This window comes from Arachis hypogaea, chromosome 14 (genome assembly GCF_003086295.3).
Source record: "Arachis hypogaea cultivar Tifrunner chromosome 14, arahy.Tifrunner.gnm2.J5K5, whole genome shotgun sequence".
NCBI classification, from domain to species: Eukaryota; Viridiplantae; Streptophyta; class Magnoliopsida; order Fabales; family Fabaceae; genus Arachis; species Arachis hypogaea.
In genome coordinates, this window is record NC_092049.1 from 7,861,735 (window position 1) to 7,882,461 (window position 20,727).

Genomic DNA, 20,727 nt, shown 5'->3' on the forward strand with positions numbered 1-20,727 from the left:
GTGTAGAAATAAAAGAAGTTTTTGAGGATTTAAGAAATTATATCAAAGAAAAAGACAAACAGATAAAAGATTTTATATACAATAATCCATGCAAAAAAGAATATTATAAACTAAAACAAGATTGAAAACTATAAAAAAAAAAAAATGGTATCATATAGTAAAAAAGATTGCAAAATTGGTATCAGAGCCAAGTTAACGATTAAGGGTAACACTTTCTCTTTAAGCAACACTTTTAGTGATACACTTTTAAACCAAATAAAAACAAAAATCTGTAAATCTGTACCAAAGTGCATCTGTACACTAGATGGACCCTTCATTTTATTAATAAGTAAAATGCAAGATATTTATTTATTTATTTAATTAAAATAATCATATTAATAAATCATTTCAACCTTAAAATTATGCTAATATTTTATTTTGATTTTCATTTTAAACATATCTTAAATGATTCTATATAAATCAAATAAATTAGATTCAATTTATACTGTTTTAATGTGAATAGATTCTATTCACACATATATGATGTATATTAGTAATAAATTAAATTTAGTTAATTCGATTTGATACTAATACAACATATACATGCTAATTGATTCGATTTATTACTGAACAGTACTTATATAATACATCAAATTAACTTGATTCGATTTACTATTTGTACATATTATTGACATTTACTATTTGTAATTTGAGAAATAATTAAAGTTCTAGTTATATATTATATAAATATAGTTGATTATTTTATATTGTATAACTATATGTTATTTCTGAAATTTGAAGAAATTTAAATTTTAAATTTTAACTTTGCCACCTTAAAAAGTTATACTTTATATTATTTTTTTTAACATCAAAATTCTGGTAATGATTCTTTAGTTACTAATGAGTCAAATGATGATTTTTAATGAATTTTTAAAAATTATTTATTATTCCATTTTAAATTCATAAATTTATAAAAATGTATATTTTCTAAAATTTAAACTACAATACAAAAGTTTGATTTCTATTCTTATTCGTTTTAAGTTTTTTATATTTTATTTAAATTTAAATGGGAACATTTTTTATTAATATTTATGTTTTAAAAATAATAAATATTAATAATATGTACAAGTAGTAAATCAAATTAAACTAATTTAATTTGATTTACTACTGATACAACATTTGATTTACATTAAAAAAATATAAATCAAATCTACATAGATATACAAACAAAATATGTATATAAATTATTTTGTTTTAGGAGATTTGTGTAATATTGGAGATTATTTAATTTGTTTATATTATTTATCTATTTAATTATGTTAATTATTCATAAAAAAAGGTAATCATCAATTACTTATTATATATAGATATATGTATTTAATATTTTATAATTTTTTATTATATTAATATAAATAAATTTGATCATACATAAAAAATTAATCACCAATTACTTATTATAATTTTTTATAGTATATATAATAAAGGGTAAGTTACCAAATAAATCAATTGAGAACCAAAATTACAGTATTATAATTTTTGAATATTGCATATGTAATTTTTACAAATCTATAAAAATCGTGAAAGAGGTTTTGCAAATTTTAAATACACGTAAACTGTTACACTTTTTTAGTGATTTATGTAAAATTTTATACTACTCAAAATTACTCTTAAATAAAAAATTGATTAAAAAGAATAAATTTAAATAATTATTTTATATTATTTTATTTTAAATATTTAAATAAATTTTAATATTCTTTATAATTTTAATATTATTTTCATGTTAATTTTTTATTTAATTTAGTCTTTCTAATAGGATTAATTAAATCACAATACAAAGTCAAAAAAATTCTATAAAAAAAAACAATTAAAAAAATGATATGAATAAAAATAATAAAAATTCTATAAAAAATAATAACATGCATGAAGAAGTACTAAAAAAAATATTATAAAAAGGAAAGACGACAGAATTCATGATGTGAATAATAAAGGATGAGATTAGTTGATAGAAAATAAATTCTCTTAATTATAGGGGTGAGTACGGGTCGGTTTGGTTTGGGTTATGGTAAAATTAGAATCGAACAGATCAAAATGTAATTGGTTCGATTTGGTTTGGATTTGTATTTTTTTGTACATGTACCCGAACCAAACCAAACCGATTAAGAACAGATTTGTTCGGTTCGGGTAATTGGGTACCCGATGACTTTGAAATTTATAAAAAAAAAAATCAAATTTTTATCCTAAAAATTTAACAAGTACAATAAACATGTAACATCAATAGAAATAATCCAAACATGTAAACACTAAATACATTAAAAACTAAATTCATTAAAATCCAAACATATTAATAATGAATAATTATTGTCTAATGTATGAAAAAGCCATATATATTTTTTTTAATTTTTTATTTAATTAATATATGATCAGGTTTCGCATCCCAAAATCGATACCCAAACTAATCACTAACAAAAACCATCGATTTAGTTTGGGTTGGACCCGATTATCCGTTGGTTTCAGAACCAATTTAATTGGTTCGGTTCGGATTTGGACGGATAATCGGGTATCCGCTATCCGTGCTCACCCCTACTTAATTAGTGGTCTAAGTAACGGGAAAGACAAAAAAAAAAAAAGAAAAAAGAAAGATACTATAGATACTGTCCATATGGCAGAAATTGAGGAGATGGGTAGATTGGTAACTCACACGAGTCATCTTTAGGCGTTGACATATAACTTAATATTCCGAAAACAATAATACCCTTCTCTGAATTCATCTTTTGTTTTTTCAATTTACTTATAATTGAAACTAGGGAACTGTGGTTAAACTCAGTGTGAAACTGTGGTTACATCACACGTTATTGTTTTATTAGGGAACAAAACCGAACAATAGTAAGCTGATTTTGTTTGATGTTACTTAAAACAATGCATTCTTCTCTCCAAAGAGTTCTTTGGCTATCTACTCTGCCCTACTAATGGTAAAGATTTTCACTTACTTTTTGTCCTATTTTCTATTTGTTTTTATTTGGTGATTTTGAGTTAGAATGAAATTGTGATATGTATGTTAAAATATTGATCTTGACAGCACAGAAATTTTGTTAAATTTAAAAGAGTCAATTAACCTTGACGGTTCAGAAACTCTTTTTTTATTCACTAAATGTTGACCACATCTATTATTTAATATAAATTTTAATGATTATAAAAGTTAAAATATTATATTCTAAACAAATATAGTGACATACATGAATATCTTCCAAAAATATATTTGATTTTTCAACTTTAAAAGACAAAAGTTAATTTTTAAAGATATTTTTGTAGGTATTTTTAAAATACTTTTAAAATTTTAAAATTAAAAAAACATGCTATTTTATTTATCAAAGATATTTGATTTTTTTTATTTATCAAATATAAAGTTATTATATATCTACCAAAAAATTTTGACCAAATCAAGATGGCTATAAGTTATTATGTTACTTCTTTTTCATTTTCAAACAAGTGTTTTTCTTTTAATTGTTTTTCTATAATTTTATAACTTGTTTTTCTATCGTAATGTTTATAACATATTTTGACAGTAAAAAATTACTATTTTAATTAATTGTGGTTATTTAATGTTCTTTAACACATTTGTTTTTTTATAGCAATAACCCGATTTGCATTTAATTCTAGATTACAACGTATCTGTTGGAGATAAAGTTTCCACGTAACCGTTAAAAGTATGAATTCATTTTATTAATATATAAGTAAAACGCAAGATATTTATTTATTTATGTATTTATTTAGGATCAAATACATTAATAATTATTTTAATTTTAAAATTATGTCAATATCTTATTTTAGTTTTTGTTATAAGTTTATTTTAAATAATTCTATATATTACAAAGATTATTTTTTTATTATTAATGTTGATAATAATTAATTATAATAAAAATACATAAAGAGAACATAACATTAATTATAAAATTTTTTTTTAGTTTTTTATTTTTATTTTTTTATTCTCCCAACAAAAAATATGTTTTCTGTTAATCTTATGTACTTTTACTATAATTAATTATTATCAATATTAAACTAATAAAAAAAATAATCTAAGTAAGATTATATAAATCAAATCAATTAAATCGAATCATCGATTTACTACTGTTATAACATATATATACTAACTCGAATCTAATTAAATTGATTTGATTTACTATTCGTACAAATTATTGACATTTATTATTTATAATTTGAGAAATAGTTAAAATTTTAATTATATATTGTATAAATATAATTGATTATTTTATATTGTATAACTATTTATTATTTCTGATTTTGAAAAAATTCAAGTTTAACTCCTATGCCACCTTAAAAAGTTATACTTTATATAAACTTTTTCAATATCAAAATCTCAATTATTCTTTAAATGCTAATGAGTTAAAGGATGATTTTTAATGAATTTTTAGAAATTATTTATTGTTCTATTTTAAATTCATAAATTTATAAAAATGTAAATTCTTTATAATTTGAAGTAAAACACAAAAATTAAATTTTTATTCTTATTTATTTTGATTTTTTAATATTTAATTTAAATCTATATAAAAATATTTTTTATTGATATTTATATTTTAAAAATAATAAATATTAATAATTTATATAAATAATAAATCAAATCAAATTGATTTAATTTATTACTGATACAATATATACATACTAAAATGAATTCAATTTATATTAAAAAAATATAAATTGAATCTACATAAATATAAAAACGAAATATACATATAAACCGTTTTATTTTAAGAGATTAATGTAATACTAAAGGGCATTTAATTTGTTCATGTCATTTACCTTCCAAACGCATAATTTTCCATTCAAAATAAATACAAAAAGAAAGAAAGTATATATTGCAGAAATTGAGGAGGTGGGTAGGTTGGCAACTCACACGAGTCATCTTTAGGTGTTGACATATAACATAAGATTCCAAAAACAATAACACCCTCCTCTGAATTCATCATTCATCTTCACCTCATTTGTTTTTTCAATTTATTTATAGGTGAAACTAGGGATCTTGTTGGGCTGCTCAGTGGTTACATCACACATTATTGTTTTATTAGGGAACAAAGCCGAACTATAGTGAGCTGCTTTTGTTTGATCTTAGAACATTGCATTCTTCTCTCCAAAGAGTTCTTTGGCTATCTACTCTGCCCTACTAATGGTAAAGATTTTCACTTACTTTTGTCCTATTTTCTATTTGTTTCTGATCATTATTTGTTGTTTTAATGCTGCTGTGTGTAACTAATATGGAGGTGTTTTTTTGTTGATTCTCAATTTCTCATTTGAATGCCATTGTTTTATCTCACCTGATCATTTTTCTGTGTATTTTTCAATAGAAAATAATTGTTTTTTTTTTCCTGCATTTTTTTTAATTTTTTATTCCATATTTTTTTGCTCTGCTGAGCTGATTCTAGGATGGCAGTGAAGATAGATTTTTCAAGCCAGTTAATAGCCTTTGAATTTGAAAATGATGAAACTCTGGAGTCTCTTTTCTTTTCTTTCCTTCAAAAAAAATTACATAGTCTCTTTTTTATTTTTAATTCTAAGTGGTTTTCGCTGTTGGAATTATTTTTGTGCAAAAAAGACATATAAAAGCCGCAAAAAATTCTATATTTACAGCATGCTAAAAAATAGATCAATCGCCCTACGTAATACGTATACCCTCTTAATAATCATATACCAGTTCTTTGTTTTTTTAATTAAAAATAAATAAATACGCCATTTTTATAGGTTTTTATGCGTACGTGAAGAGGGTTTGGTTTATAAATAATATTTTTCGAAATCGAAAATAGTAGTATTCTTGTGGGGATGAACTTTCGAGATATAGTTCGTTTCTTGAGTTGTTGTAAGATGTGTGTTTTTTTTTATGGGGTGAGTATAACTTAAACACCAAAAAACACTGTGGGTGGTACTTTCTCACGTTCAAGTAAGTAAGTGTTTAGGAGAGATATAAGAATTCTATGAATATAAAATGTTAGACATATGAAATAGAACTTATAAAATTTATCTTGCGAGTCTTTTCTTGAGATATAGAAATAGGTGTCTTTTATAGGCATAGAATTGATGAATAGAATTGATGTTATGACCGTTGGTCGTTAACTCGGAAATAATGGTTATTAAGATCGTTCGTAACAAGCTTAGAATGAATGCAAATGAAGTCGAGTAGACGGACTTATAATATAATCGATCAAGTATAAACAACATGGCTATGAAGAAAACACTTTAAATTTTTCCATGAAGAAAACACTTAAAATTTTTTTTTCTAAAAATCTCATCCTTTAGGAGTTTTGGTGTTTGTACTTTGTAGCATCGTATTTGTACATGGCAAGATTGGACATGTTTATTGTTAAAGATATCATGTTTCTGAATTACATTATAGTGGGTATGGTGTGTATGTACTTATTGGTTACTTCAATTGTTGGGATATCATATCACAGACTACTTCAAGGCGTGTAGCAGACAGGAAGGTTGCAAGGTTTGAAAGGAACATTGCAAAGAGATGTTCCGAAAACAAGAAAGGATTCTTTCCTTATCCAATTCGCCACATCTTGATTGGTTTCCTTCTCTCCATCCTCATCGGTTCATGTAAGCTATTGCTCCCTTTCCTTCCCTCTCAAAATTTAATAAATTAAAATGTCTGTCCAATTTATTAGAATTTTGTTTGTTTGCAGCTCTGTTTGTGATCATTAGGACCGCTTCAAGCCGAGGGTTGTGAACGTTTACTACTGTAGTCTGTGTAGTTTATAAAACATCCAACAGGTTTCTAAAAGAAATGTTATATTATATTAGAGTCCACCTTAGATCAGCTGAATGTTGATCGAGAGTGAATTCAGAACTGCTTTGATATGATAATGAATAAATAGTGAGTTTCTAGTTCTGTTAAAATGCCCTGTTTTTATTTAAGCCCTCTGCCCAACAAGCTAACTTGGTGTAGTGAAGTCATAATTCATAGCAACATTTGATTCTTACATGTGTGGATGCAGTACTAAAATTATGTAAAAGAATCTTGCTAAGAATAAATTACTTTATTACCCTATAAACCCAAACATCTTTGGTTCAGTAACTGGTATTTTGGTAATAGAGTAAAATATCGTTTTTGTCCCCAACGTTTGGAATAAATCCTATTTGTATCCCTAACGTTTAAATCGTCCTATTTATATCTCTAATGTTTATAAAAGTGATTCAATGTTATTCTGCCGTCAATTACACAACATCATGAACGCTTTAGTTTGAGTTTTAAAAATCTCTTCTTGAAGTTAGAATACAAATGTATGGAATAGAATCGACGATCCACTCTGAAAAATAGTTCATCAAAAGTTGAAACTAATTCCTACAACATTTACATAATTCACTTTTTTAAGGACATAATTGAATCTAAACACAAATTGTGGGTATAATATTAAAATCGAATACATCTGAGACCTAATTGAGAATGAATACATCCAAGTGAAAATAATTGAAAAATATAATTTGATTTGTTAGTATAATTGATAGTAGGATAATATTGAATCACTTTTATAAACGTTATGGATACAAATAGGACGATTTAAACGTTAGGGACATAAATAAGATTTACCTCAAACGTTGGGGACAAAAATGATACTTTACTCTTGGTAATATTTGTATCGAGTTTCATGGTAATCTCGTTACCTTATTCTCTGTGATGTTTGACCATATACAACTAGCAATAATTTACTCTTCATGTTTAAAGAGACAATGTCCAACATCTGAAACAGACATGTGTAATAACAAAACTGGAAGATGGTGACAGTGAAGAAGAGATAAGAAATCTCTAACAAAACATTTGAGATTCTTTTATTTATGCAAATCTGTGGTTCACTCTACCTCCATAGGCTACTTTGCTCTCATCAGATCTTCGACCTATAAACTTGATTGTTGTTGCCACGCTTTTCTTGGTGGAGTTGTGGCAACAATCAGAACTCTTGGAGAACTTTCTGTCAAAAGAGCTGAAGTCAATCTCAGGATATACTTTAACATTAACATCCTCCTCAGATACAGATAAGCTTTCATCAGGTAGAGAGCCTGAGCCAGACCCCATAACCTCAAAATCCTGTATAAAAGTTAATTTGATGAGAAAATTGTCTCAAAGTCAAAGGCCTCATTTAGTAAATACCTGTCTTGCACCAAAAGTTATCAAATGTTTTTGCTGTATCTCTATCTCAGTGTCTATGTATTTCTACTTTAAAACATTTTGCCGAAAAGAAGAGGGAGAGAGGAGACATTTTTTCAACATATCACTAGAGAGGGTGTGTGAGTTACCCTTGATCTTGACTTGGTATTGACTGGTGTTAAGCATGGATTTAGATCCTTAAGTAATAAGTCATCTGATTGGTCATCAGAGCTGAAATCCTGCATTAAGTGTTAAGCCAAATGAACCCAAAACGCTTGTCAGCTCGATATAATTGCCCAAGAAATATCGACAGTTCCCATTAATCTTACAGTAGGACGAGTGAAATTTGGTGTATGATAAAGTAACTGATTTAAAGGTATATCAAGATCCATGATGATAGATTATCTTAATGCATGATGCATCATAGCATTGTCATGGGAATAATAAAGTTGTCACATCTCAGTCCAATTTTTCTTATTCAAATACATGAACTCAAGTTTGCTTACCCAAGAGTTACAAGAATCTTCACGGGCATGTGTGGGTGTTCTTGGAGAACTTGCATAGCCCTGGAAGCTTGTTTTTGCTGAATACTTATCGGCCTTAACCTTCAATCATATCAAATACAGAGTTACAAACAAATGAAGAAGCAACAAAGATCTAACAGTAGCACATGATAATAGATTTGTTGAAATAGTTATACCTCTGCAAGATCCTCGGCAAGGGTTTGAAGCTGACCAGTGAGAGAAGTGACCTGCTGCTGTAGAGTTGGAATGACCATCTTAGCCTGCTTCAGCTCTGAGCTTTGCTTCTCTACAAGTTCCTGAAGCTCAGAATTGGTTGTATCAGGGAACAGTATTGCACTCTTCAATGACTTTATCTCTTCTCTTTGCTTTAAGCACAAATCCTTCAGCTTCTCCACCTGCAAATTCATAACCCTAACTTAATTCAAACAAAATCACTATTTCATTTCCTATAATTGGAAATCAAACACTTAAAAGACTTACTTCTTTGTTCTTCTCATCGAGCAAGATCTTGAGCTGAGAAATCTCCCCTTCCTGCTCCTTATTCATGGTGAGAAGTTCCCTCTCGCTTCTTAGCACCATTGCCAGTGTCCTGGTGTTCCCCTTGACCTCCGTGAGCGCCTTCACCTCCGACGACCCTGGCTTCCCGCCGAAGAGCTTCTTCTGCAGCGACGACAGCCCTGTAGCCTTCTTTGCGTCTTTCTTCAGTTGTTGTGCTATCAAATCGGAGGGAACAATTAGTTTGGGTTGGTGGTTGGTGGACTTGGGCTTCTTCTGCATGATGAGCTTCTTCACCATTGTGGTTAAGCTCGGATCCACCTTCTTGGTGGCATTCACGAGCGCACGAGATGAAGAGTGGGGTTTGGTGGTGAAGTCGGAAGATGAAGAAGGGTCGGAGAAGTGTGAGGAAGTTGAGGAGCGAGAATCGTAGGTGCTGTACCTTGAAGATGGCTTCATTGAAGACGCCATTGAAGAGAGAGAGAGAGAGAGAGAGAGGTTTGAATTGAAGTTTGAGTTTGAAGGAAGAGGGAGTGAAGGGGGTTATAGGGTTTGGAATGAGGACACGTGGCGGATAATTGAGTGGGTACCCTATTTTGGCGGTGTCTTAATTCAAATGTTTATATTTTGATTTCACGTGTTGGGCGCGGCCTCTGTGGTCTTTAGTGTTTATGTGTTTAATAATAATAATCATAAAGGAAAGTATGAGGAGCTAATCGAATATTTGTACAATGTGTACAATGGAGATTTAGGGAGTATTAGAGATATAATTATTAATGTTATCTTTTTTCATCAGCTGAAATTTTTTGTGATGAGTGGTATCGTGACATAGTACTAAAGTTTTAGATCCAAAAGGTCAAGAGTGTTCGATCCTTGGTGAACCCGAAAATCAGTTTAAATTTTTGGAAAGATGTTTATTATTATCCTAGTACTCAGATAGTTATTCTAAATAGTATGAGAGATGTTCATTTTATAACTCATATAGTCCATTGTACACATTGTACAAATAAATCATTGTCTCCCTAACCAGACTCTAATCATAAATCATAATCGTGAGGCATGACATAATAACACATTACAGTACAGTACTACTGTACTGTTCTGCCTTGCTATGTTTGGAAAATTGAGAAAGCAAATCAAAGTGAATGAAAAATTGAAAATTGAATGCACACTACTCAATACTCATCATCGCCTAACAGTCACAGGTATGTATTTATGAGCTGTCATTTTTGTTATTTATGTTTATTGTTTTGTATGTGCTTGTATTAGGTTAACGCATTTTGTTGGCCATCTAAAATGTATACTAGTAGAATCATCCAAGCTGCAAAACCATTATCATGAATTGAAGCGCTCTGCACATACCAGTTTTGGATCTGTTTACCAATCCGTACGTGCTTACTATGACTTTGCTAATGGGAAAATGATGATTTGACTGATGTAATTTAACATGTAACTTGTTATGAATGTGATATGATATACACTAGTTAAGGAATTCAAAAGCAATCATCATTTACAATTTATCTACCAAAATACCATGTTCAATGACTAATTAATACTATGTAAAAACTTGAAAAATAAAAACTTAATCATTGACTAATTGTTGTAAAAATAATAAAGCTAATTTTTTATGGAAAAAATTATAAAAATTAAGGAAACAAATTTAAACAAAATAAAAGGAGGAAAATTCTCCTACTTATAAGCCATTAAAAATTAACATGAAAATAATACGCATTATTCATTAATTATTATTGTATGGTTAAGGTGAGAAGAATTTTAATATAAATAAGTAATCTCATTAGATAACAATAAGCATCAAACAAGTGAGAATTTTTTGCTATGTATAGAGAGAGGTGTATTCTCTTTTCGCTAAGAGAGAGTATTATTGTAATCTCTTTGTAATAGAGAGAAGTTGTAATTCTCAAATAAAGTTATTCAGTTGTTTTCATATTTTATACAAATTTTTTATTTTTCATCTCTATATTTTGCTGTGTCATTTGTCTAGTACCTAACAGTGGTATCAAAATCAAAGGTTGCTGATTGATCTTTTTTTTTCTTCTACTGCAAGTTATTGCGTAAAAAAAATGGCAACAAAGTATGAAATTCCAAAATTTAGTGGGAGTAATTTTTCTGTATAGAAATTGAAGATAAAAGCCATTATGAGAAAAGACAATTGTGTGGCAGCAATTGAAGGTAGACCTACTGGAATTACAGATGAAAAATAGAAGGAGATAGACAACAATGCTGTTGCAAATTTATACTTAGCACTAACTGACTCAGTTTTATCAAGTGTGGCAGAAAGAAAAAGATAGCAAAGAAAATTTGGGATGCTCTCACCAAATTATATGAAGTCAAGTCACTTCACAACAAGGTATTCTTGAAGAGAAGACTTTATACTCTTCGAATGAGTGAGTCCACATTGGCAACGGATCACATCAACAATCTAAATACGCTATTTTCCCAACTCTCATCGTTGGAATATACCATAGTAGAAAACAAACGTGCAGAGCTCTTACTTCAAAGTTTACCAGATTCATATGATCAACGTATCATTAACTTAACTAATAATATTTTGACTGATTATCTTTCTTTTGATGACATGCTGTTGCGGTTCTTGAAGAAGAATCTAGGCGCAAGAATAAAGAAGATAGATTAGAGAGATCAAAACAAGCAAAGGCTTTGTTAATGACAAGAGGGAGATCAATGGAGTGTGGTTTCAATGGGAGTCAAAGTAGACCAAAGTCACAAAGTAAGAAGTAGGTTAAATGCTACAATTGTGGTAAGAGAGGACACTTCAAGAAAGACTGTTGGAATAAGAAGAGTATACAGAAAGTTCCAGAAGGATCAAGTTCTCAAGGATGTGTTGTGAGTACCTATGATGATGGAGAAATCCTGTATGGCGAAACAATAATTAGTTCTAAAGGCAGCAAACAACTCACTGATGTCTGGATTGTTGATTCAGGAGCAACCTGGCACATGACTCCTCATCGAAGATTGGTTTTGTACATATGAACCTGTCTTGAAATGATCAATGTTTATGGGAAACAATCATGCCTTAGAAATTGTTGGAATGGGTACTGTCAAAAAAAATGTTTGATGGTTCTATTCATTCACTTCAAGAGGTAAGACACGTGAAATGCTTGAAGAAGAATTTATTGTCGATTGGGCAATTGGATGAACTTGGTTGCAAGACCCATATTGAAAGTGGGATCTTGAAAGTTGTTAAAGGAGCTCTTGTAGTAATAAAAGTAGAAAATATTGCAGCCAATCTATACATGCTTGTGGGAGATATTTTGCAAGAGGCAGAGGCATCAATTGCTTCAGCAAGTCAAGAAGAAATGACGATGACATGGCATCGCAAACTGGGCCACATGTCAGAACAAGGCTTGAAGATTTTTGTGAAACGCAATCTCATTCTTGGGCTGAAATCGGGAAGCTTACTGTTTTGTAAGTACTATGTTACAAACAAGCAACATAGATTGATGTTTGGTAGATCAACTGCTCGGAGCAAGTATATATTGGAATTGATTCATTCTGATGTATGGGAGTCGCCAGAGATATCCCTAGGAAGAGCAAAATATCTTGTATCATTTATTGATGATTACTCTAGGAGGCTATGTGTGTACTCAATCAAGAAGAAGTCAGACGTGTTTGAGATGTTCAAAGAGTTCAAAGCAAAGTTAAAACTTGAATCTGGAAAGAAGATCAAGTGTTTAAGGACAGATAATGGAGGAGAATATGTCGGTGGTGATTTTCAAACATTTTGCAAGCAAGCAGGTATTCAACGGCAATTCACAGTTGTATATACGCCTCAGCACAATGGTGTAGCAGAGCGAATGAATATGACTCTCCTAGAAAGAACACGAACTATGTTGCAAACTGCAGGTTTAGCCAAGTCTTTTTGGGCAGAAGCTCTTAAAACTGCCTGTTATGTGAAAAATCGATCACCATCAACTGTAATTGGGTTGAAGACACCAATAGAGATGTGGCAAGTTAAGTCACCTAATTATTCTTCTTTACATATATTTGGTTGTCTTGTGTACGTGATATACAATTTTCAAGAAAGAAAAAAAAACTAGACCCAAAGTCTAGAAAATGTATATTCTTGGGTTATGCTGACAGAGTTAAGAGGTATCGCGTGTGGGATCCCACTACCCGCAAGGTAGTTATCAGCAGAGATGTGATATTTGAAGAAGATAAATTGCAAAAGAAACAAGAAAATGACAGCCTGTTAAAGAGATAGCCACTATACAAATAGATGAGAAATACAGAGAATGTGATTTTTCTAAAGCAGAACCAGAGCACGAAGAATAAGAAGCAGAAGCCAATGACATAGAAGTTTGTCGATCCACTCGACAAAGAAGAACACCACCGTGGCACTCAAATTATGTTTTGACAAGCCATGATGCATATTGTCTTCTAACAGAAGATGGAGAACCAACAACTTTTATGGAGGCTATGCGTAATCCAGACGCTTCTATGTGGATGACAGCAATGCAAGAAGAAATTGAGGCATTACATAGGAACCATACCTGGAAACTTGTTGAACTTCCAGCAGGTTGGAAAGCCATTGGTAACAAATGGGTTTACAAGATCAAACGAGATAGTAATGATCAGGTGGAACGATATCGTGTAAGATTGGTTGTCAAGGGATATGCTTAGAAAGAAGGTGTTGACTTCAATGAAATATTTTCTCCAATGGTAAGACTAACTACTATTAGAGTAATTTTGGCTATACGTGTTGTATTTGATCTACATGTGTTGTATTTGATATACATCTAGAGCAATTAGATGTAAAGACTATTTTTTTCATGGAGAACTTGAAGAAGAGATATATATGCTCCAACCAGAAGGTTTTGAAGGACAAGGAAAAGAAAACTTGGTTTGCAGGTTAACTAAATCTCTGTACCGTCTAAAGCAGGTGCCAAGGTGTTGGTACATGATATTTGATTCTTTTAATATTAGCCTTGGATACAACAGACTTAGTTCAGATAATTGTACCTATTACAAGAAGTCTAGTGATAATGATTTCATCATTCTACTGTTGTATGTGGATGACATGTTAGTTGTAGGTCCAACAAAGATCAAATCCAAGAATTGAAGGCACAGTTGGCTAGAGAGTTTGATATGAAAGATTTGGGACCAACAAACAAGATTTTAGAAATACAAATCCACCGAGACAAAAGGGATAGGAAGATTTGGCTATCGCAAAAGAATTATTTGAAGAAGATCTTGCAACACTTCAATATACAAGAATGTAAGCCAATTTCAATCCCATTTCCTATGAATTTTAAATTATCCTCAAGTATGTGCCTTAGTACCGAAGCAGAGAGGATAGAAATGTCTCGAGTACCGTATGCATCACTGGTGGGAAGTCTTGTGTATGCCATGATCTGTATAAGGCCAGATATTGCTCAAGCAGTTGCGGTGGTAAGTCGATTTATGGCAAATTCGGGTAAAGAGCATTGGAATGTTGTTAAGAGGATCTTGAGATGCATCAAAGGGACCTCGAATATTGCATTATGTTTTGGAGGATCAGAATTCATTGTCAATGGATATGTCGATTCAGACTTTGCAGGTGATCTTGATAAACGAAAATCTACTACGGGCTATATGTTTACACTTGTAGGAGGAGCTGTGAGCAGGCTATCTAAATTACATACTGTTGTAGCTTTATCTACTACAAAAGCTGAATATATGGCAAGTTACACAAGCATGCAAGGAAGCTATTTGGATCTAGAGGTTGATGGAAGAACTCGGGCACAAACAACAGAAGATTTCTATGTATTGTGATAGTCAGAGTGTCTTGTACATTGTAAGAAATCCTGCCTTTCATTCAAGAACAAAACACATTGGAGTACAATATCACTTTGTTCGGGAAGTAGTAGAAGAAGGAAGTGTTGATATGTAGAATATTCGCACTAAAAATAACCTAGCAGATGCCATTTCAAAACCAATCAACACTGAAAAATTTGAATGGAGTAGATCTTCATATGGCCTATCGAACATATGAGTAACAAGAATTTTTTAAAAATTTACCAAAATTAGCTTTAAGTGGGAGATTATAAAAATAATAAAGCTAATTTTTTATGGAAAAAAAATTATAAAAGTTAAGAAAACAAAGTCAAACAAAATTGAAAGGAGAAAAATTTTCCTACTTATAAGCCATTGAAAATTAACGATGAAAAGTAATACGCATTATTCATCAATTATTGTTGTATGGTTAAGGTAAGAAGAATTTTAATATAAATAAGTAATCTCATTAGATAACAATAAGCATCAAACAAGAAGTGAGAAGTCATCCTGACAGAAAAATATAAGAATTTTTTTGAGAGGTTTTCTTTTATGTATAAAGAGAGGTGTATTCTCCTTTCGTCAAGAAAGAGTGTTATTATAATTTCCTTATGAAAGAAAAAAGTTGTAATTCTCAAAGAAAGTTATTCAGTTATTTTCGTATTTTATACAAATTTTTAATTTTTTATTTCTATATTTTGCTGTATCATTGCAAATTGAACATAATGATATTAGAACAATGTTCTTGCTAAAGCATCCAAGTAGAAAACATCACCCACACCCAACCTATTATCTATTTCCCATAAACACCTCAATGTTTCATATTCATATCATGATATGTATGGAGTGGGAACCAATAAAAGATTGTTCTTGATTCCAGACACAGATCCAAATGTTTCACTGACATCCAAATCCTGTGCTTTGATTCCTTTTGGAACTTGCCAATTGAAGTGGTAAAGCAACTTAGCCAAAGCATACTCAACATTTGATAAACCAAAGGAAATTCCTGGACACATTCTTCTTCCGGCACCAAACGGAATGTACTCGAAATTCGATCCTCTGAAATCAACACAACTGCCATGGAACCTTTCCGGTTTGAAGCTCAATGCATCATCCCAGTGTTTAGGATTAATCTTAATGCTTCTTTGACTACTGACTTTAGGTAAACAAGTTCTTCCACGTCATGCTCGCGTAATAGTGTTTCCCTTCCTCTGATTTCAGCTTGTAACTTCTTCATTGCTGATGGGTTTCTCATCAATTCCATCATTGTCCATTCTAGTACTGTTGATGAAGTATCGGTCCCTGCCGCAAACATGTCCTAAATAGGTGCCAAAAACATGTTTTTCGTTAGGAAAAGTATAGGTAAACAACAACTTTTTTGAACAATGTGTGAACAATATGAATTAATAGGATTAAAAGAGTAAATTTAATTAATAGCATTAAAATATGATGTAATGTATTTTTATTTGATTGGTGGTTATTCATGTTGTTCAAAATGGTCATTGTTTAACTAGCATTTCCCTTTTCATTAATACCATGTTTTTCACCTTTTTTTTCTCTTGCGTAAAATAAATTGACTCGTATTTTTATAAAAAAAATATTATTCTTATACTAAAATTAGTGGTTAATATATTTATATATATTAATACATGTATAATTTAATTTATTTTTAATATATAATTATATTTTAACACATATTTTATATTAATAATTAATTTTAATGTACAGATAACATATTGTTATCTTAGTTAAAATTAATTACTAATCAGCTAATTTTTTTTTTACCAAAAATAGGAGACTCGAACCCGCAACCTCTTAATTGAGTATGGGGAGACTATGCCATTTGAGCTATTACTCATTGGCTACTAATTAGCTAATTTCTATATAAAAATAGATATTTGGTATTAATGAAAAAATGTTGACTATATTCCTATAAAAAATATTTTAGTATTTTATGATATTAAATTATAAATTAATTTTTTAATTATTTTTAGTGTCTTATTTTAATTATATAAAGTATTTAAAATATTTTTTATTTTAATAAATAATAATATATACTATTTCTAAATTTATTTCAAGAATAAGGCTGAACATATTGATACGTAAAGATATTTAAGTGTATCTAAAAAAATTTACATTCAACAAATGTGCGTATCCAATGAATATGATGAATATCATATATAAAATGTATCCGACACACAAATACAACAACTCATCAAAGCTGTCCGGGTTTTTCATATGCCAAAATTAAACTCAAACAAATTAAAAAAAATAACGGTGGCATCCACAACTAGCATGCAAGATTATAAAGCAAAACAATACTAATTACCCAGATAATTGCTTTAATGCTGTCATCTCTAAGTGGAACTTGAAGATCTCCACTTTGTTGGATCCTGAGCAGAACATCGATCAAGTTTTCATGCCTTTCTTCTCCCACCACCATGCCTTCTTTGGATCTCATCTTCATATTCACTCTATGCTCTCTGATAATATTCTCCAAAATCAAGTCCTGCTTCTTATGCAGCTCCATTTTCGCCTTGTCCGTTGTCACAACTTTAAGGCAAGGAAACAAGTCAACCAAGTCAAACCCTCCAGTCATCTTCACCACTTCTTTAACCACACCTACAAACTCTTCATGATCCTTAGTTTTCTTACCAAACGTTGTCCTTGAAACTATTGTGCTAACCATAGAAAACACTTTCTCACTAACATTAACTTCAGAACCTACACATGAATGAATAGATTCTATGAGGTTACATACTTCTTGCTCCCTTATGAAGGCAAAAGATTGAACCCTCTTGGAACTTAGAAGCTCTAAAGTGCACATTTTCCTAATTTGTCTCCAATAATCACCATATGGGGCAAAAGCAACATCTTTTAAACCATAGGTGAAGATTGCAACAGAATGAAACTCTGGCCTTTGGAGAAAAGCATGATCATGTGTTTTCATAATCTCTTTTGCAACATCTGAAGATGAAACAACTACAGCAGAAACTTGACCTAGTTTTAGGTGCATGATGGGGCCATATTTGAGTGATAGATTTTGGAGAGCATGGTGTGGAAGTGAACCTGCTGATGCTAGTTGATGCAGGTTTCCTATGAGAGGGAGCTTCCATGGTCCTGGTGGAAGTTTCTGGGTATGGCTATTTTGTTTTAGGTTCTTTGTTAGCCATAGGGTTGTTGCAAAGAGGATAGAGATGATGATTACGTAGGAAAATTGGATTTCCATTGCTTGGTTAGATGGGATTTGTAGGAATAGTTCAGAGAGTGAAGAAATGTACTCATCTGCGTACATATACATATATCCACAGTTCTACAGAGACTTCATAAAAAAGATCGAGAAATTGTCAACATTTTTATTAAAATTTGGAGTATTTTCATATTATTAGATATAATTTTATACCATTAAAAATATTAATAATATTAATTAATGGTTATAAATCACAAAAATTATTAATTTTTAGTCTTTTTTAAAAAAATTTCAAATGTTAGAGAAATATTAATCTTTTTGATAATTTTATCTATTAATTTTTATTATAAGATTTATTATAAGAGAAATATCATATAGTTATTAAAATTTATTATTTTTGCTCATTACTTAATTATTAATTTAATTTTTTTAGTTTAATTTTTTTGTTTAGTAATCTAATAATATTTTTTATTTATATTTTTAAATATTAATTATTAATAATAATAAAAATAATAAATTATGATAATTTTTTAATATTTTTCTTTTCCTAAAATCTGTTCAGTTTGACAAAATTGCTCCATGATTGTTCAAAATTTGATAAAGTTTACCAGCCATCATTTATGGGCTGTTTTCTTTAATGGCATGTCCAATGTCATATCTTAGGCATGCATTTATGTGATTGGGACAGTAAATTGATATCAATAGGCTAACTTATTAGGTTAGGTTGCGTTTGTTTAAAAATAAAATATAAGAAACAAAAATATAAAATTTAATATTTTTATATTTTATTTAATAATAAAATAGAATAAATTATAAAAAATTAATTTATTTTTATTTTTTTATTCATAAAATTTGAAAAAAAATGATAATAAAAAATATAATTATAAAATATTAATACAAATAATAAAAATAAATAAAAAATAAATTGTGTTATTTGTTAGTGTGTCTTTATTCTTTTTGTCAAGATGGACACAAAATACACTAATTCAAATTCAGTGTCTCTAGAGTCTAGACACAGTATCTCTGTCTCATCTGCCAAACACGATTTTATGTCTCTGTTAGGGGTAAGCACGAGTAGCGGGTATCCGATTATCCATCCGAATCCAAATTGAACCAATTAAATTGGTTCTGGAACCAACGGGTAATTGGGTCCGATCCGAACCAAATCAATGACTCTCTCTAATAATTGGTTCGGGTAACGGTTCTTGAGGTGCAGAATCTGAACCAACCCGTAGACCTGACCATATATTAATTAAATAAAAAAATAAAAATTTAAAAAATATATATATATATATATATATATATATATATATATATATATGCCTTTTAATGATTTTGAGTTTTTCTCTATTAAACTTTTGTATTTAGCCTTTAATGTGTTTGATGTTTAACATTTTTGGATTTTAATGTCTTTAGTGTTTAATATGTTTAGATTTTAATGTGTTTAGTTTTTAATATATTTGGTGTTTAACATGTTTGGATTATTTCTATTGATTTTACATGTTTATTGTATTTATAGAATTTTTAAGATAAAAATTTTGTTTTTTTTTTTTATGAATTTTTGTTTCATAGGGTACCCAATTACTCGAACCGAACAAATCTGTTCTTAATCGGTTTGGTTTGGTTCGGATACATGCATACACAAAAAAATATAAATGCGAACCAAACCGAACTAATTACAATTCAATTGGTTCGATTCTAATTTTATCCTAAGTTCGAACCGACCCATACTTACTCCTAATCTCTGTCTCAGTATTCCGTCACTGTAAATAAACGCAGCCTTAGACACCCAGTTAATACATGCTCATTGATTATGTTAGACACTCTATTAACACATGCTCATTTTATTAAAGAATAATTATTGTTTTGATTCTAAAATTTGATTCAAAATCAAAATTGTCTATAATATTTTTTAAAATAATAGTCTCTAAAATTATATTTAATATTAATTTTTTAAATCATCTATAAAGATTAAATTAGAGAGCTTCTTAAGTTCCAATCTAAAAATATCCCAAATCAAAACAATGATAGAGCCGAAGAACGTGCAATCGTCATTGTCGTTGGAGAAAAAGTCATCATCATCTAGCGTTCTAACTGTAGTGAAGTGGAGAAAGGGATGACAACAGCCGTGGAGGTGATGGCGGTGGATGGAGAAGAAGCGACCTCCTTCATTGATTGCGATCTTCTTCTCAAGGCTCTACTCTCATGCCGAAAACGGTGACTTGGGAGGGAGAGATTTTGTTAAAGAACTTTTTAGTATTAGTGGCATAGTGGGATAGCTCAGACGATAACTCGATGACTTAAGAGGGGTGAAAATGGAAGAAGAAAATGAGATCGAAATAGTGGAAGAAGATGAAGAAAGATGATAGAAGAAGAAAGAGGTGATGGGACAAGAAACATGGTATGTTTTTTTAATTATCAAATTTTATAAAAAAATAAATTTGTCAAAAAAATAATTTTAATATTAAATATATGGTGAAAACTCAGGTGTAGTCAACTTCAGGTGAAGTTGATAACTGAGAGTCGTTAGATAAAAAATTAGTCAAATCATTTAATTCATTTAACTGCTCTTATCTATCAACTTAACGTAAAGTTGA

At 29.8% G+C, this 20,727-nt stretch overlaps 2 protein-coding genes across 2 annotated transcripts; both read right to left on the reverse strand.

The window, feature by feature from the left end:
- Positions 1 to 7,571: 7,571 nt before the first annotated feature.
- On the reverse strand, positions 7,572 to 9,812 carry LOC112741320 (uncharacterized). The gene is made up of 5 exons (XM_025790253.3): positions 9,136 to 9,812; positions 8,832 to 9,050; positions 8,638 to 8,736; positions 8,281 to 8,370; positions 7,572 to 8,071 (listed from the first exon to the last, which is right to left on the reverse strand). Exons 1-5 carry the CDS (start codon positions 9,619 to 9,621, stop codon positions 7,820 to 7,822), a joined length of 1,146 nt encoding a protein of 381 aa, XP_025646038.1. The 5' UTR covers positions 9,622 to 9,812; the 3' UTR covers positions 7,572 to 7,819.
- Positions 9,813 to 15,596: 5,784 nt separating this feature from the next.
- LOC112741321 (cytochrome P450 71D8) lies at positions 15,597 to 18,227 on the reverse strand. Its single transcript, XM_025790254.3, has 2 exons — positions 17,270 to 18,227; positions 15,597 to 16,258 (listed from the first exon to the last, which is right to left on the reverse strand). Exons 1-2 carry the CDS (start codon positions 18,167 to 18,169, stop codon positions 16,043 to 16,045), a joined length of 1,116 nt encoding a protein of 371 aa, XP_025646039.1. The 5' UTR covers positions 18,170 to 18,227; the 3' UTR covers positions 15,597 to 16,042.
- Between the last annotated feature and the right edge of the window lie 2,500 nt (positions 18,228 to 20,727).

Coding starts and splice junctions, on each gene's coding strand:
- LOC112741321 (XM_025790254.3), bottom strand. CDS start 18,169: ATGGAAATCCAATTTTCCTACGTAATCATCATCTCTATCCTCTTTGCA. Junction 16,259..17,269: donor GCATTAAAGCAATTATCTGG/GTAATTAGTATT, acceptor GCACCTATTTAG/GACATGTTTGCGGCAGGGAC.
- LOC112741320 (XM_025790253.3), bottom strand. CDS start 9,621: ATGGCGTCTTCAATGAAGCCATCTTCAAGGTACAGCACCTACGATTCT. Junction 9,051..9,135: donor TCGATGAGAAGAACAAAGAA/GTAAGTCTTTTA, acceptor ATGAATTTGCAG/GTGGAGAAGCTGAAGGATTT. Junction 8,371..8,637: donor AAGATTCTTGTAACTCTTGG/GTAAGCAAACTT, acceptor CACTTAATGCAG/GATTTCAGCTCTGATGACCA.